At 41.7% G+C, this 18,362-nt stretch overlaps 1 protein-coding gene across 3 annotated transcripts; it reads left to right on the top strand.

Annotated features, from left to right (window-relative positions):
• Nucleotides 1-4,464: 4,464 nt before the first annotated feature.
• RASGEF1B (RasGEF domain family member 1B) lies at nucleotides 4,465-17,832 on the top strand. 3 transcript variants are annotated; one of them, XM_062493853.1, is made up of 14 exons: nucleotides 4,465-4,641; nucleotides 6,116-6,238; nucleotides 7,008-7,145; nucleotides 7,554-7,556; nucleotides 9,733-9,948; nucleotides 10,048-10,122; nucleotides 11,368-11,463; nucleotides 12,046-12,148; nucleotides 12,852-12,931; nucleotides 13,361-13,456; nucleotides 14,860-14,955; nucleotides 16,187-16,310; nucleotides 16,944-17,016; nucleotides 17,808-17,832. In XM_062493853.1, the coding sequence occupies exons 1-14, from the start codon at nucleotides 4,465-4,467 to the stop codon at nucleotides 17,830-17,832; spliced, it is 1,425 nt and encodes a 474-aa protein (XP_062349837.1). The 3 variants fall into 3 exon arrangements, with proteins under 3 accessions (XP_062349837.1, XP_062349838.1, XP_062349839.1); XM_062493854.1 differs by lacking the exon at nucleotides 7,554-7,556; XM_062493855.1 differs by lacking the exons at nucleotides 6,116-6,238; nucleotides 7,554-7,556.
• Nucleotides 17,833-18,362: the final 530 nt, after the last annotated feature.

Genomic DNA, 18,362 nt, shown 5'->3' on the forward strand with positions numbered 1-18,362 from the left:
GGCTTTTCATGAAAGACAGGCTAGGGAGACGAGGAGGGGGTGTAAGTTTGGAGGAATATGGGGAAAATGTACAGGAAGATAGGGATGAGGTTAAGACAGCTAAGGGCCAGTTAGAACTGAGTCTGGCCATAGATGTCAAAGACAACAGGAGGGGCTTCTGTAGGGGTGTTGCTACCAAAAGGAGGAGTTGGGATAAAGAGGGCACTCTCTGGAGCTTGGCTCCTGCAGGAAGTCAGTCTTTTGTTTCTCCATACCTCAGTTTTATGATGGCATCCTTAATAGCAAGGATGGTAATCACCTGCTAAATGTGGTTAAGGGTTTCTGATTGTATAGGGAACAGCTCTGAGGGGATGTAATTGCAGTTCTGAAGTTTGCACCTTTTAAGGGGAGTTGTGCCTTGGGACTCATACCATTCCTCTGCCTGAGGGATGTAGTGTGGGAGAAAACTGTACCTAACAGGAGCTGAAAATGTTTGGGAGTGGCTTTAAAGGCACCTTTCATGGCTGCTACTGAACTTCTCAGTGGGTACTTCTGTGAAGGATACCAGCTGTCCATATTGTTGGGTTTGTTTCATGAATCTTATGGGCAGCCTGAGCTCTTTAATGTAAATTAAAACAAACCGATGCTACCTTCCACTGTTTGTAGTAGTAAACTTTTTTTAACATAAAGATTTGGAAAAGGACTTGGCAGCCTTAGAAGCTACATCTGATTCCTTTAGTTTTGCCAAACTGAAACTTGGCTCATGCAGGAGATGGTGGAGGTTTGAGCACATTGTTTTTTGGATCTGACTTCCTATTTACAGTGCTCATCCTGGGAAGGCTGAGGCTTCTTTCTTGTCAGAGGCTGCTCCCAGCCAGAACATGGACCTCAATGCCCAAGGCCTGTGTTCTCCATAATGATAGTAAATCCACCAAAAATTTTGTCCAGAAAAAAAATCTTTCCACAGTGCAGAGTTTTTGACTTCTCTGTCACAGGAGAGCATCACTGGTAAAGCCAGGAAATTATTTCATTGCTCTTTCCTTCAAGTCAGATTTTTAATAAAAAAATAAACAAAGAAAAAAAAACAACACTCTTTCCATTCTCGAAAAAAAGCAAGAAATAAAGAGAGAAGAGATAAATGGATTTCCATGTGATTACTAGCCATATGTTTCCAAATCCCAGTTAAAAAGTTCCAGTTTCTAACTCCCAGGACATTTTTCACTGGAATAATATTTCTTACTTTTTTTTTTCCCAATTCCTGCTCATCAGATCTTGCCCTGCTGTGCTTTGTCAACGATATTTTTAGGTCCCAAGATACTTCTGCTCTCTGTGCCACAGATTTGTGGCCATTATCTGCTCTGTAACCAAATTTAAGTTCCACTCAAGCTGTTCTGAAGGCAGGGTTTGGCTGAAGCTCTAGAAAATAAGCTTTTAGTTAGAATTAAGAATGCTGCTTTGTGTCTCCACCTCCAAATAAAATACAGCAGAGGAGTCAAGGTCAAGATAATGAAGGAGTCATGCTGGAAAAGCCCATGTGTTGTATGAATCATCCCATTGGCTATGCTATATTTATCTCTGTCACACTCTGGTACCATGCCTTTTCATCACATGGAGAATGTGCCCTGTGTCCTGTTCACTTCCAAGTGAAACCCAGTTCCGACCATACAGAACGTCACCACGACTTGGTGTCTCACTGAAGCAGGACTGAGCCCTCTCTGTCAAGCAGCTTCCAGACATAGATAGCAAACAAGTGACACAGTATGTACCCTTTGGGACAGACTTCTGATAATTTCATTCTGTGGTTACAAATCTGTTAGTGGCCTTGTTGATTTTAGCTTTCCTGTTGATGAGGCTCTAGGAGACTGTGCCTCCAACTTGTCTGATTTATGTTTTCAGGTTTGCAAGATATCAAAACTAATTGCTGGCTAGTCTGGCTAAATTCCCTGTGTATTCCAGTCTCACCCTGAGTTAGGCTGGTTAATATGAGATCCGGGTTGAAACAATTACTTGCCTTGTTTTCTACAAGTGCTAATATTGATATCAAGTTCTTTTGCAGCTGCAGACTGGCCTTTCTCACTTCCCTCTGGAGTATTACCTTGGAGCCACAGTGCTACAAATCTTTGGTGGGTTGCAGTGTTTACACACTGTTCGCTACCACTTGCAGTTTGACTGAATAAACCATGCTTCAGTAGCTGAAAAAAAAAATTCTGAGTTTTGGTGCAAACAGGACATCTTTTAGTGTCAGTGGGCTGAAAAATATTTGGAGTTGGTTCAAGTCTGTGGCTTTGCATGCACAGTATGAAAACCTAGGAAATGCTGCAGAAGGTTCCTGTCAGCTCCTCAGCGAAGTTTTGTTCCTTAAACTGGGTTAGCTTTGCAAAGAACCTGAAAGACCAGAGTCTTTATGCATCAGGATGCTTTATTGGTGCACAGCATGGCCATGGCAGGGTTGCACCTCACCTGCCCAGTAATTTGGGCTCCCTTGTACAGGAACCCTGTTATGTTCAGTCCTGCACTTCACCCTCTTATGCTTTGGCATGTGTCTTTACTTCATTTTTCTCCCAGTTCATTGGGCTGAGTGGAATTGAATCACTGGTTGAACAGCTGCACAGAGTGTCTGATGTTGCTTTTCAGATGTGGAGACTTTTCAGTCTTTCCCATTTTGATGCAGATATCTTTTGGCACCTCTCAAGGTGGAATTAGCACAGGTCATGTAGGCCAGGAGGCTCTCTCCTCTGTCCTTCTCTGCCTTTGTTTTTGGCTTTCTCTTGCTGTTTATTTACTGAACCGCTCAGCCTTGTGCTGGTTTGAATGTCTCCATTGTCTGGACACACTGCCAGCAGCAGCAGCAGCAGCAAGTCTGTGTGGTGCTTCAGGTCCAAGCTAAGGAATCTGGCTAATAACTTAATAGCTTCTCATCTCCACCGAGCTCACTCTGAAAAGTGCTTTATTGTGGGTATTGGGGGAGCACACAGATGGCAGCACTCTATTTATCTCCAGGCTGTCACATCACTAGCTGTTCTCAAAACGGGGTGCCTTCACAGGCTGGTGTTTGCTGAAGTCTGTGGCTTTAAAGAGCCTTTTCCCGAATAGGATTTGATACAATGGAGAGAAAAGAAGCAGCATCTGCACTTACAATGATGGCTCAGAGGCATTAATGCTTTTCTCATGCACACGCACATGCTTGGTTGACACATGAGCACAGCAGTCTGTGGATATTGTTCCCTCAGTTTGATCTCTCTTGCCTTGAAGTTGTGGGGAGGATTGGAAACAATGTGCCATCCCCTTTTGCAGTTTGTCTGTCCCTCCCTGAATGCTCATCAGCACCCACAGCCCAGTAACTGCTGCAGGAGAGTTAAACCAGCCTGTTTGTGCTTAAAACTGGGCACAAACTTCAGTTCCTTAAACTGACAAGAACTGCTACTCCCAGAAAGCAGGGAAGGAGGGAGAAGGAATGAGTTTATAACTCAACATTCCAGCAATCTGAGAGATTTTATCTTTTGGCCTGTTCAGATGCTGCATTACCAAAAGAGCTCTTGGGTGGTCTTTGTCCCCTTGCTGCCCACCCACTGCTCTGAGTGACTGAACAGCCTGCAGCACCGACTGATCTTTTCCTTGGAAAGACATTTTGATCCCACAGACACTAAAATGCAGACTGATGAGTAATTGCTTTATTTCCCTTAAAGCTGGAAAATTCAGGATTCACAGAATTTCATAGAAAACACAATTTCACAGAATTTGGGGAGAATGTCTAACAAAACTCTGAATCTGGTCTCATCTTTTATATCATTGGTGAACTTGGACAACAGTGGAAAGCAACTATGCCCAGGCAAGTTTTTCCAAATTTCTGTAGAGCCATTCAGAGGGTAGGTGGAGGCAGATGCACTGAAGCATCAGGCTTTAGCCTGGGTCACGCCTGTCACAGTGTTATTGGGAAAGCCAAGCACCAATTTACCAGGGTGGAGTTGGGAAATGGGAGGTTTGGGATTGCAGTTACACGGCTGTCGTGTTGCATAAAGGAGATAGTCCTCTCACAAAACCTTTTCAGGGTTTCACTTCAGTCTCCTTCTGCAGTAGCTGGGGGTGTGTCAGCCTGGGACAGTCAGAACACGCTTCCTCATCAGAGTGCTCCTCTTAGGGAGCTGCTTTCAGGATTTGACCAAAGTGAATATTGTGCCATGTTCCCAAAAGCTTTATAAAAAGTCTGAGTTCCCAAAGCCTGTCAGGATTTTTGTACCTCCTTCTAGCTGGACATCTTATCTGTCATTTAATAAAAGAACAGCAAGATATAAAAGAAGCACCTGGCGTGGTGGAAGCCAGAGTGAGCCCTTTCCTGAGAAGTCTGCACAAGCTTGAAAACAGTACAGTCTTCACTGTGTGCAAGTAACCCATGGTGTGCAGCATTATCTCTGGAAGATAGAAATCCACTTACATTGTACTTCTCTGAATTATCACTTATCTCTCTGTGTGTCTCCACAGGGAAAGATGCCACAGACACCTCCCTTTGCAGCGATGTTTGACAGCAGCAGCTACAACAGGAACCTGTATCAGACAAAAGAAGACAACTGTGGAGGGCTCTATTACCAGGACAACAATCTGCTGTCGGGGTCTCTGGAAGCTCTGATCCAGCACTTAGTACCCAATGTGGATTACTATCCAGATGTAAGTTACACACCCAGCTAAGTGTATGGCCAGGCCTGATGTGTCTCCTAAAGGGGAACGTGTGCAGCAAGAGCAGACTGTGTCACATCCATGGCTGAGTTAGGGGTTCAGGTGGCTGACCAGCAGTGATAACGTGCTTTACCTGAGTGCAGCATGCAATAACTCACCTAGCCCAGGAAGTCTAGTGCTTTATTACTCCTGCTGTAAAGTGAGCAGCCCTGGTGACTCATTTATAAAGCACACACCTAGACTGGCTTATTGCTTGATGGATTGTGTGTACCATTGACCCTCAAAAAGCTGTCAGGCAGGCTGAAGAGAAAGGCATGACCACGGTTGTGGCAGAATGAAAGTATTTATTGCAAAACCAAGTGGTTTTTAACGCATATTTCCCATTGCTTATCTGAGGTCCACTTGTATCTTGCAATAAGCAACCAGAATGTTGAGCTAGTTCCACACTGTTTAGAATCAGCAGAGGCTGGATATGACAGCAGGAGTTTTGCCATTTGAGAATTTTTGGCACATCCATGCATTGAGACATTTTCTGTATTTCTTAGAAAAGAAGAAAGAATGGTATCAACAGGTGGCAGGAGAGGGAAGTTGGGGATAACTGGTTGGTGGATGATGAAACTGCAGCTCTGCTTGTCGATGTGCTCCTGCTGAAGACATAACTCTGCTTGCATTCAGCTTCTGTTATTGTCATAGATCTGTTCACATTTCCAAGACAGGATCTGGTTTTTTAACGTGGTCAGAATTAAGAGCAGCACAGGACTGTACACAAGCTAGTGCTTATCCATTAATGCCTAGTGTAAACTTCAAATATGTAGCAGTTTAGACACTGGTTGGTTAAACATCATGATTTATTCCAAGTTTGTAGAGCCAGAACATTGTAGAGTCTTTGTAGAGTGTGTGCCAGAGATACTTAACTACTGGCAAAGTGGAAGGAGGAATGGATATTCTGAATATTCTTCTCACAATGAGTTCAAATTATAATATACAGAAAATCAAAGCAGAATAAGGAGCCTCTTCTTGCAACCTCAGAATCAGTTGCTGATTTTTATTCTGTAAAATTCAGCTATGTAGTTCCCTCCACTTTCGCCCAGGAGACAAAGGTTTACCATAGAGCAAGAGAGGATAAGTTGAAATTTTATTCTGAGTAATTTCAGGTAATGAGCTTGCAATAAGGCTGTGTGCAATAGGGGAGCTAAACCACCTTTACCCTATCTTGTTTTGATTTAATCTTGCATACCTTGGCTCAAGCACAAACTTATAATACTGGTTCTGGAGCAATGATAAGTGCTAAATTAAATGCTTACCTCTGTAGTAATTGTTTTGGCAATGTTTGGCAACAGCCACACACAGAATTTTCTTCTGCAGATACTGAAGTATGAGGAGCAGATTTTTCAGGAAAGCATTTCAAGAAAACATAAAAAATGCTGGTAATTTATGCCTTTCTCTGTCTTTCTGTTATTCACAGAGGACATACATCTTCACCTTCCTTCTCAGTTCCCGCCTCTTCATGCACCCGTACGAGCTCATGGCCAAAGTCTGCCACCTGTGCATTGAGCAGCAGAGCCTCAGTGAGCCTGCCCTGGACAAGGTAAGATCCCACACTCCCAGGGACTTCCCAGGTTGCCGCCCAAACCAAAATGCTCCTGTTCAAGAGAGTCCTCAGTGGTGTTGAGCAGATTGGAAACCTGACACAAGCAATTTGCATTTGACCTTTTGTTCACGGAGATTCGTGGGGAATTTCCACATTGCTCAGCCTGTCCTCCATGAGGGCTGCTGCTTCTGCTGCATTGTTTGTTTTACCAAGAGAATCTCTGAACCGGGGTCCTGAACAGGCCAAAATCTGCCCCCTGAAAGTCCAAGGCAGAGGTTTTGTTGACCTCCCTCGTTACTTCACTGAAAATCAAAAATCATTTTGGGGTCACTCTGCCCAAGGCAGCCTCTGAACACCCCATCTCCTCCCCAGCTTCTCTCTCTCTGTACACAAGTTTCTCTCATAAGGTGTAGTGCTTGGAACAACTGAAATTTTCCACTTTCTTTGTTGAGGGTTAGTCATAAGTTATGGAAACACTAATCAGTGCCTTGCACTGAGACACTCCTGATAATGAGGGGAGTCATTTCCACCCACCTGAGTCCTAATTTCCAGGTAAGTTAAGCCAATGAGAGTCTCTTCATTGGCTTCCATGGCCATTGGCTCTGACCTGTAATCCAGTGCTGAATGAAGTTAAGTTTAAAATTTACCTGACATTCATACCTTTATGCTCCACACTATCCTACAGAACAGAATTCTATTTACTTTGAGCTAGGTATTTCCTGCATTGCTGTTGCACATAACATTCCTCACTACTGTTTCCAAATAGAACTGGACCCAGAAAATTGCACCAAAAATCCTACAGTTGTTGACTGAGTGGACAGAGACTTTTCCTTATGATTTCCGAGATGAAAGAATGATGAGGAACTTAAAGGAGTTGGCACAAAGAATAGCCAGTGGGGATGAGGTAAGTTGTCTGCACATAAAGTTATTGGATAAAAAGGCATTCCTGTTACTGCTTATATTGCTGTTAATAACTTGGTGTGGCTCTAAGTGCTTAAGGAATCTTATTATGAAGGTGCTGATAGGCAAAAAGTTCTGTTTGGTACCTAAGCCTAGGTTGAAACCACACAGCATAAGCAGATTTTCTCCAAAGCACAGGCAAAGTTCTCTCCACCTCTAAGCCCATGACATGATCTCATTTTGTGCAGACAGGCACAACATGGTTGATCTTAGTATTTATCATTTTATTGATTCTCCTTGGAAGAAGCTAGCTAGGATGATAGCTGAGAAATCCCTATCCATGTTGATCATTTCTTGAGTTAGATGTGTTGGAATTGGGCCTTTGACCTGTAAGTCAATGGAAAAGTTAGAGCAGGTCTGGGGAGAAATCTCCAAAAGAGGACTGGACCAGGAATAATTGTCTTGAGCTTAAAGTGATGTGTCTCCTAAAGGAAGTCTGTCACATTCCTTCCTGTGGATGGAGCACGCAAGGAAATCACCTGACATTTTTCTAAATCCCACTTTTCAGATGAAAGTAAAGTTCCACATGAGTATTTTGAAATATTTTTATGCTTAACTGATGCTTGTCTTTTAAGTACTGAAATAAACTCAGCCAAAAGCCAAGGGTTATATTTACTTAGTGGAAGGGAATTAACAAGGTTTTAGTAAGCAAATCCTGTGTAGCTGGCATAATACTTGCATTGCAAAAGACACACTGGAGCATTTGGAAGAGCAGTAAACACAAATAGCAATTGCTAAATGGCTTTGTGTTCCCAGCCTTCCTTAGGGACCAGTGTTCCCTATGTAAGCTTCTAAGCAATGATATGGATGAGGCAGCAAGCAGCACATTAACAGGCATGGAGGTAAACTGGACTGAGAGGAGCTGAGAGTGCTGCCAAAGGGTCTTGAGAGGCTGTACACAAGTATGGAAAAGAGCAAACCTAAACTGAACTTGGAAGCTGAAATACATTTTGATGTTGACAAAGTAGGGAGGGACAAAAGAAGATGGGACAGGAGACTGAGATGTGGTATGAAATACAACTGAAAAAGAGACCCAATTTGATGTGCAAGCTGAAGGTTTCAAGAAAGCTCCAGGGAGCTTTGGACTGGGAAGAGGCAAGAGGTATGCCCTCACTCCAGGGGTGCCAGGTTGTTTTGTTTTTAGATACTCTTCATAGCAAGGTGGGAGGCTGAAGTCTAGTTCCAGGCAAAGTAGTTATGATTGAGGGCTCATACCTACTTGAAAAATACCCACTGGCACAAAAAAAAAAAAAAAATTGCTTAGCCTGGAGGAAGTTGAGTTGGTAGATGGAAGAATGAAATGAGAAGAGAGAAGGATTGTCTGCAGTGAAGTTTCTGGCACTACAGACAGTTTAAACAGTGAAATTGTCTATTGAAGGAAAAGGCACATGTACAAAGCTGCTAGAAAATGTGCATAGGGAGCAATCTTACTCTGCAGAGAGCTATAAATCCTTTCTAGCTGTAGCTTTGAGGTTTTTTTTACTTTGATGTTTCCTTTAGAAAGACAAAGTGAAAGCAAGCACTGAAGTAAATTGACTTGTTTTATTGTGAACTGCTTGGAACAGTAAATGGCAACTTCCTTGACCTTGCTTTTCTACAGATCACTTGGGTTCTTGTGAGTGGTTACTGTAAAGGATAGAAAAGAAGCAGCTCACTACAGTTCTACTTATAGCTTCTTATTCCACTTCCTGAATTGCAGTACTCCAGTTCTTTTAAGAGCTGTCAGTCAGAGTACAACCAAAACCTCTCAACCATGCTCCTTCAAAGCAGCATATTTGGAAAAGGCTTTGGAGGAAAGGACAAATTCGTCAGAATAAAGGAAATATTGCTGCCTTGGACTGATCATACAATCATACAAGTGCAGAGAGTAGTTTTTGGATGATCCTTTTTGAAGCCACTTAGGTTTTGCTTTAATGGCTTTAGGATATGTGGAATCTGGAAGAGTAACTACCTTGGTTACACAGATCTATCTACTTAAGAGTTGAATTCTGCTCCTACTTAAAATTGTCACTCCTGGTAACTTAAATCACTGCATGGAAAGGCCTGAAAAGGCAAAAGAAGAGTGATGGTTTTGTTATCTTCTCCTTTTCCTCAGATTCACTGCAAGTTTGAGCTCTGACTTTGGTGAAACTGGTCTTGATTTGCTGCAGAGAGAAGCAGGCCCTTTGTTTATCACTGAATGGCCATATATATATTTTTTTCTGTGGTCTTAAGCAGGAGAAGATGGAGTATTTTAATTTCTATTATTTCCTCCAGTGGTGGTTGGTACTTTTCAGGAAGTGGATTGAAGACATTTTTTCTTTGAGCTAACTGGATCAATACTGAGCCTGTGAGACCATCACTGCTTAAACCCTCAGCTGGATTCCTTTTGGTCTGATGAAACGCTAATATTACAAATTCCCATAATAGAGCTTATCTTAAGTTGACAACAAATACAGATATCAGCATGCATCTGTTGCGGTGTGACGCAGACTTCAGTGCTGTCTTCTCACATTCTGGAAGTGTTTTCTGATAGTTTGGTGTTGTGACAGGTGTACCGGAAGAACGTGCAGCAGCTCCTCCAGAGCCTGATTCGGAAGCTGGCCGCAGTGACCCAGTACGAGGAAGTGCTCGCAAAAATTGATGCCACCACATCCACAGACCGCCTCACCCTCCTAAAGACCAAGCCCCAGTCCATCCAGAGGGACATAATCACAGTCTGCAATGATCCTTATGTGTTAGCTCAGCAGCTGACGCACATAGAGCTTGTGAGTTGTTACACTCCCAGGGATGACTTCATCCTTCCCCTCTTTTTGAAGTGCAGGTTAACATGGGATATGACCTGCCTGCTTCTGTGCTTTATTTAGGAGAGACTCAATTATATTGGACCAGAAGAATTTATCCAGGCGTTTGTACAAAAGGATCCTTTGAATAATGACAAGGTAATGGGAGCAGATCTGGAGAAGCTCTGAAATGCATCATTTACCATCAGGTGCACCATGAGCTGGAAGTGAGGTCCAGCAATAAATGGGGACCAGTAGAAAACGAGCTTTAGTAGTCCCATTAAACATTTTATTTTTATTTTTTTTTTTCTTTCTGGGGTACAACTCCTGAAGTTCCAGAACTCAGCCAACAAATTGACTTAAGTGAACCCATTTCCTGGGAGAACATAATCCTGTGAATGTTTTCCCCAGACCATCTATGCAGCCTACAGCTGGAAGAGTCTGAGTTTAACTTTGCCTTCTGCATTATTCATTTTTGACATCTGTTCTTCCTTTTTAGTAAACTGAACGCTTTGCAGCCAAGTGGCACATGGGGGAATTTGCAGGTAGAGCAGACATAACAAAAAGAGTGCAGAGGGCTCTAGATCTGTGTGAGATGGAGGGCAAATATGCAGTGTTTTTAACTAGCCATGATGCAGTTGTCATCTCTTTGAATTCTGTTTTCAAAGTGACTAAATTTTTTAATGTTTTTCAAGATGACTTAACTTCTGTAAATAAACTGTGACAAAGTCAGCCTATTAAAACTTGAATTAACTTAAAGCTGACGGAGTAGAACGATGCAAGTTTACAATTGGATGTTCATTCAGATGGTCTCTGAAATTGTTTTTCCTGGTAGAGATCACTGAAACTGCTGTCTACCCATTTTTAGGCAACCCTGAGATGCGGTGTGGGAATGATTCCAAGATAATGCAGCATAGCACTGCTCAGGAAAGGGATAATCCCATCAAAATGGTAGAGCTGATCTCCCAGAGTTAGGATGCAGTGTGTCCATTTGTCATCAACAGCCAAACATAATGTGCCCGACCTGTGTTTTCCTGCTGCACTTGCAGGAGTAAGGACTGAAACAGTGTGCATATTCGAGGGAGCTTTATGCAGCTGTTTAGCCCTGATGGTTTGCATAAGTCTGTCTGAGGTCCTTAAAGCATTGAAGCAGAAGCACGGAGCACAGGGTGGATTCCACATGGCTGCTGGAGTGCTTTACTGGGCCAGCAGCTCAGAAGGAAGTTACACGTGCTTGAATAATAACACTGCTGCTTTCCCTCCAAGTTTTTTGTCACTTTGGGTAATTTGAGTCATTCCTGGTTACTTGACACTGTCTGGGAATGGCAAGGCAAAAAGCCAAAAGATCTCACAAGGAAAAGATAAAAACTGTGCTAAAAGTTGCTATTTTAATTCTCTCTGTAGGGCTGCTATGGAGATGGAAAGAAGACTCGGAATCTTGAAGCCTATGTGGAGTGGTTTAACAGGCTCAGTTACTTGGTTGCAACAGAAATCTGTATGGTGAGCAAGGACTTTTTGTGCTGAAAGGTTTTGTTTAATTATCCAAAACTGTGAAGCCTTTTCAGGTTTGGTGCCTTTTGGACTTTTCATTTGCTTGGTTCTGTAACTGTTCACATTTGGATGCAGTCAGAGCATGTCTGAAGAGGAAATAAGTTCAGTGTTTTCAGCATTATACTGGTGCCTCAGCCTTGTTCGTGTGACAGCGATGATTTATTCTGGGTTAGCCCTTCTTGGTATGTGAGCATGTCTGGCCTGCTGTTCTCTTCTCTGAAAAACCCTTGTGAATTGAGGCACATTCTCTCCTCTGGCTGACCCTCTACTCTGCTCTGCTGTTCTTCATATCCTTCTTGTTGGCAGAGCCTCTTTTCCTGCTGTCCTTGCTCTCTGCCTGCTCGGGATCAGGTTTGTCTTTGCTGTCCTGAATGCTTTTGAACACAATAGTGTGGCTTCCTCTACATGTAAAGGATAGTGTGAAGCTGTGGTACACATGGAAAAGACTTTTAGCAGGGGTGTTATTTCTTTGGGGATGTGTCAGAGTGCTGTTTCCTGCTGAACATAACCCTACAAATGTGTGTCTTGCAGCCTGTGAAGAAGAAGCACAGAGCAAGAGTGATAGAATATTTCATCGATGTGGCACGGGAATGTTTTAACATTGGCAACTTCAATTCCTTAATGGCTATTATTTGTAAGTATGTGTACTGTTTTATCCCTGTTTAAATCTAGGTAAAGGAAGCAGAGTGCTTCACAGAGAAGTCTCCTGCTTAGCTTGGTCAGCAGCATGAAGCTGATCAACGCTGTTGTAGTGCTATGTGTGTAGTGTAAGGTTGGTATAAACCAAAGTTTTCATTGCAACTCTTCAGAGACCTAAATCCCCACCTTTTAAAACCAATTTCAGTGCTAAATTGGAATAGTAACTTTCCCTGTAATATGGAGAATTGATGTCTCCCATAATTTCTATCACATCCTAGTAATTTTAAAATTCCACACCTCTTTATATCTGGTAGGAAAGTACTGGGAATGTTAGTTTTTTTTCATTTGAAATGTGAAAACTTCATAGTTATGTGTCGTTTTCAATTAATTATGTAAGAGATGGTGTTCAGAGCAACACTCATTTGAGCTTTTCTGCTGTACATACATGTTTTATCAAATTCACATTAAATAATGTCATAGCAGTTTTTTAGATCTTTCATTGCGTAAGAGATTGAGATTTTGTTTCCAAGGTTATTTTGGAATTTAAAGAAAACAATGACTCTGATTTCTTGAGTAGCTCCATCGAAAATACTTGTTATTGGTAATAGATTCTTTGCTTTCAAAATACTTACTAGTCTAAGCTGCTTGAAAGACTTTTTTTTTTAAATATTCCAACAATCTCTTTCTGTTATATCAAGCTGGCATGAATATGAGTCCTGTGTCTCGATTAAAGAAAACCTGGGCAAAAGTGAAGACAGCCAAGTTTGATATTCTTGAGGTAAGTTTGGCTAATGTTTGGACTGGAGGCTGTTAACACCATTTTAATTTTAACTGCTCTAAAATGTGAGTTTGACTTCATTATGACGTTTAATTTAGTATATATGTGCTCTTAATGGATATTGTCCAGCATTGGACAATGCTGGACATGAACAATGCTGACATGATCTTTGTCAAAGATCACGCAGGTGCAGCACTCCATGGGTTTGTGATTCATCCAAGAGAATATATTGGATCCCTTGTTGTGCTGAATGGACATTTTTGAAAATAAGCTTCTCTTCTGAACAAACAAACAGACAGCCCTACCTCAATCCTCTACAAAGCTGTGTTTGTAGAGGGGCTGTTCAGAAGACCTTTTCCTATTTGAAAGTCGCTCAGTTGAAAAAGGATTGTGTGTACCTCATTATTTGCATCTTTTCTTTCCTTGCAGCATCAGATGGACCCTTCCAGCAATTTTTACAATTACCGAACTGCTCTGCGTGGAGCCACCCAGAGGTCCCTGACAGCTCACAGCAACAGAGAGAAGGTGTGTTTGCAAATGACTTGGCAGTGGGCAAAAGGGAAACGTGCTTGCTAAGTTGCATGGTAAACCTTTATCCTGGAATTCTGATTCTCAGCAGCTCTACCCCTTGTGGGCTTATAAAAAGCTGTCACATCATTTTTTGACTGAAAATCCAAACATTAAATTATCGCTTTGATTATATAAGTAAAATAAGTATATTGCCTCGGCTCATTTCTGTTGCACAGACATCTATGTCTCACAAGCCCATACCACAAATAGAAAGGCTAAGGACTGACATGAAGTTTCTAGTAATTTGTTCTTAGGGCTGCTACTTGTACTAATCTTTCAGTAATTCATGTCTTAAGGTGGAAAGACTTCAAAGCTTAATCATAAACGGTATTCTAAACCTCAAATCTAGACAGAGCTGTGGCGTTCCCTTCCTGTGTATAGTCTTTAGATGCAGAATCTCATTGGTAGTTCTTGTGGAAAGGAATCAAATAGCTTCCTAGCTGCTCTCCACTTGGAAGCAATTGCTCATCAACTCCTTATGATATTAGGACTTCATGCTGCGTTTAATAAACATGAGCTTGGAGTTCATGGAATAAACTACCAGGCAGATGGAGCAAATCCACGTGCAGTCTGCGATCTATACTGTTGTTGTCCATGTCTGAGTCCTAAGGGTCTGCTCACATGTCATTCAAAGTACCAGACATTTAAACGTAAGAGGCTTACTTCTTTTCAGAGAAAAGTCAGTTTTAAGACTGCAGAGAAAGAACTTAGAGATATTGAGATACAGTGTGGTGAAATGTTCCATGGAAATAATAAGTGGTGTTTGTTATATCCCCAGTTGTAACAAGGATGCGTAGCTATGAAAACTTCCATAGGATGAAAATTAAAATAGAATCATTTTAAGAAAGTACAATTCTCCAGCACTCTCCAGAGAAAATTATTTGTTCAGTTGGCAAGAAATGCTTTATTTTAAGCCAGTCAGTACCAAGGTTGCATGTGCTCAGGGAATTGTAGCTTGAAAACCATTTGTGCTGCTAGCCCAATATTCCCTGCTGGGCTTTAATGTGCATCTCCCCTCATTTACCAAGCAAGTCCTGTCAAGAGGGAAAGCTACAGTACAAGATAGTTAAAAGAGTTACATGTAAGAAGTAGGTGTCTCTGACCATTTATCTCTGAAATCTGCAAGAAAGAAGGAAAAAATGAAAACAAGGACATGACATAGAAATGGAGGATTTTGTGCAGAGACTTGTATTTTAAAATGTAGTGAATGCACAGCTTTTGTGTAAAGATGTAGAATCCTTAGTCCTTCAGTATTTTGCTTACCTTTTGTATCACCTGACTTGCTTTCATTTTTCTCTGTAGAGCACTGTGTCTTGATTCAGGACCAGAGTGGTAAAATAATTCTGTTCTCTCCCTAGATCGTGATACCTTTCTTCAGTCTCTTGATCAAAGATATTTACTTCCTCAATGAGGGTTGTGCCAATCGCCTTCCAAATGGTCACGTCAATTTTGAGGTAAGTGGAGCACTAAGTTTTAATGGGGTTTTAAATGCAGGGTCAGCCCCTCTAACAGAAAACTGAAGCAGATCACAGTCCAATTTCCACTGGATTCTGGGAGAGCAAACATAGACTGGAATTTGAGTATACCTGTTACTTCTCAGGGAAGCTGGGAAGTAGTCAGGAAAAAGCAGTTTTATCAAAGTTGGAATGTTTATAGAAACTTCAAATATTCCCATTTTCTAGTGGGGGAAAAAAAAAGTCAGAACTTCTTCCCAATGCTCAAATTAATCTCAACATTTCAGTTCAGAGGTTTGCTATAGTTAATGACAAAATGTTCAAATTAGTATTTTAGGGCTTATCTTTTAATTCCTCACATAAAAAGCAAGTTCCTCCTTTATCAAGATACATGGGCAGCATTTTCATGCAAGTCCCAGATTGTCTTTGAAGAAGTATGTGATAGAGCAGCAGTGAGAGAGTTTTGACTCTTGTCTTCCAGTTGTTCTTCTGCCTCTGATTTCATGCTTGCTATTTGACACAGGGTGAGTTACCCAATGATTTGTTTCCTGGTACTTGCAGTTTTCAAGAAGCCTGAGTCATTCAGACAAAAGTGCAGAACATTCAGTTGTAGCCATAGGCCTGAATTAGCTTAAAGCTTCTAAAACTAGGCTGTGCAATTACCTGGAATGTCCTTTTGCTCAAGGAATCCATGTGCACTTGAGGCATGTTAAACGTTTATTGAAAGAGTTTATCAATTAATGGCATCAGCACACTACATGGGGAGTGTTAATTTTTGGCGTAGATTTCCAGCAAGAAGATAGAGCATTTCATATCTGCTAACTGACAGGAAACATCTGGATTTTGAAATGTCAGTATTAAGCATCTGACATGAAAATCACTATGTAATTAATTGCAAAACGAAAAGCATGAGCATCATAAAAGTTAAAATATGGGCATGAGAAGCGTTACCAGCACCTTGGAAAAAAAAAAAAAGGTGCACTTCATGATCTACTATATTTGTATCCACAACAGCAATTTTAACAAGGTGAAGGACTGGGAAGCTTGAAACAGGAACACAAAAGTTAGAAGCTGAGCTGTTGAGTCAGATCATGCTCAATTCTATCTTAAAAGCCAAGGACGATCTAAGCCCTGGTCTCCAAACCAAGATTTCTCCCTCTTTTTAAAAAAATGTTCAGGGTAAGCAATGCTATTCAGTATATAGCACCTCTTCTGCTTTGTGTTCTGACAGAAATTTTGGGAACTGGCAAAACAAGTCAGTGAATTTATGACATGGAAGCAAGTGGAGTGTCCTTTTGAAAGGGATTGGAAGATTCTGCAGTACTTGCTCTCTGTCCCAGTCTTCAGTGATGATGGTAAGGAGCTCTGGACTTCTGCAGGGATGGTGTCACTACCTACTGCTTAATCTCTTTCTGTGTTAATTTGTGGCTTCCACACAGTAAGGAAAGACTGTCCTGAGACATCTCTGTCTGGCAAGTGCTCCTCCCTTATAAATGACAGAGAAGATAAGATTTTTCTTTTACGTGCGTGTAGTCTGCGAGAATCAACATTGGTTCTGAAACAGAACGAACTAAATTGATGTGGTCCCTCTAAATGTCACATGAAATGTATTTTTGTGGACTTGCAGGATACTTTGCATTAAAGGTGGTGCTTAAGGAAGAAAACAGAGACTTCACTGGCTATTTACAAAGCACCATGTCCCTGGGCTCATTTTATTTTCTCTTGAGTGCTTTCTTCTCCCTGTGCTTTTGAGTTTCCACTGGTTGGTTTTTTCCCCCGCTGAGGGTAGTCTTTGTTCTCATGCACAGTTTGTTAGCATTGTCTGGGTGCAATTATAAGCAATGCTATACTTCCTAATGGGATTCTGAAGCCCTAAACTGAGGGATGGATAATACATGCCTGCTTCATTTAACTCAGTCTGCTTTGCAGGGAGAGCAAATTTTAAAATGCCAGTAGGCCTAACATAATGTATTTCCTTCTGACTGCAGCACTTTACTTGGCTTCCTATGAAAGCGAGGGTCCCGAGAACCACATTGAAAAGGACAGATGGAAGACACTAAGGTTTGTGTCAGAGGTTACCCAGATCAATAAATAAGTAGAATGGGATACAGAGCAAGCATCAAGCAGTTCTAACCAAATGGCATGTTACATGTTTCAACAGATGGGGTACAGCAAGGTTGTAAAACCCCCCCCTCCAATCTGGGACTCTTGGAAAAAGTAGAACAATCAGTCTTAAATCCTCTCGGTCCTTCTTTCCCTTAGGAAATGGGAATTAGAATAAGTGATTTTGTGTTTTAATTTCTTGTGTTACTCAGTGAAGGAAGAAAGTACTTTCTAAACTGCAAGAAATCCCCACTTTGTCACAAGTACTATACAGAGCACTCTGGATGTTTTCACAATTACTGCATCCCGTTCTGCACCAGCCATTCAGACAGGGCTGAGGTTTGCATAAAGATTGCTCTGGGGCAAATGCATTAATGAAACCAGTTAACAATTTAGAGTTCAGGCTGGGGAAGAATATTCAGCAAAATCATATTTTTGGCTTTTCTTCTACTGGTATTAGAATGCAGCCTCATCAACTCTTTGAGTTTACTAATTGTGGAAGGATACATGAACCATTAAGGCCAGGGTGGGGGTGGTGTGTAACAGTTCCATCTGATTGATTCCACTCATTTTGAGAAGACAGAATTACATCAGGGCACAGACATTCCACATGACACAGGGTGACAAGATGAAAATCTGTAGTAACACGAACCTCAGTTTCACAGCCTTCTTATTGCAGTCCCTCTGTCTGAGATTGACATCATTCCAGGGATTGTCTTTACCCATTTGCATTTCCCTCTGCCTTTCAGGTCAGCACTTCTGGGCAGAGTCTAGAGCACACCATGTCTGCTGTTGCTGTGTGACATCGATTGCCAAGGGGCATGGCTTGGTTTATTTTTCTGTGCACTGGGTGGCACTCAGAACAATGAAAGATGTGCAGTCAGTTGTAATATCGTGGCAGCAAAGATGAAAGAAGGTAATTCAAGAACAAACAGGCAGCTTCTCCCATCTGACAGAGGAGATCAAATCACAGTCCACTCAGCTGGGATTTAGGCTGAAGTATTGATTGAGAATCCTTTGAAGATCTCAGATGCTGCCTGTGAATAATTTCACACCTGGATGGAATATTCTTTCCTTTGCTTTTGCTGCAGCTTGCTGCTACAAGGACTCTGCAGAGCTGCCACAAGGACTCACAGGAGGTTATGGAGGGGAAATGTTCACCATTCCTTTCAGTAAAATCCAAGTCTGCCTTGAAGAGCTCTCATTCCTAATAAGCTGAATATATCTCAGAAGATTGGGATTGCTAAGAAGGGAAAGGACTGGACACAAAAATTGGCTGCTGAGGAGAATCTCTCCCTACCACT

This window comes from Cinclus cinclus, chromosome 5, assembly GCF_963662255.1.
Source record: "Cinclus cinclus chromosome 5, bCinCin1.1, whole genome shotgun sequence".
Taxonomy (NCBI): Eukaryota; Metazoa; Chordata; class Aves; order Passeriformes; family Cinclidae; genus Cinclus; species Cinclus cinclus.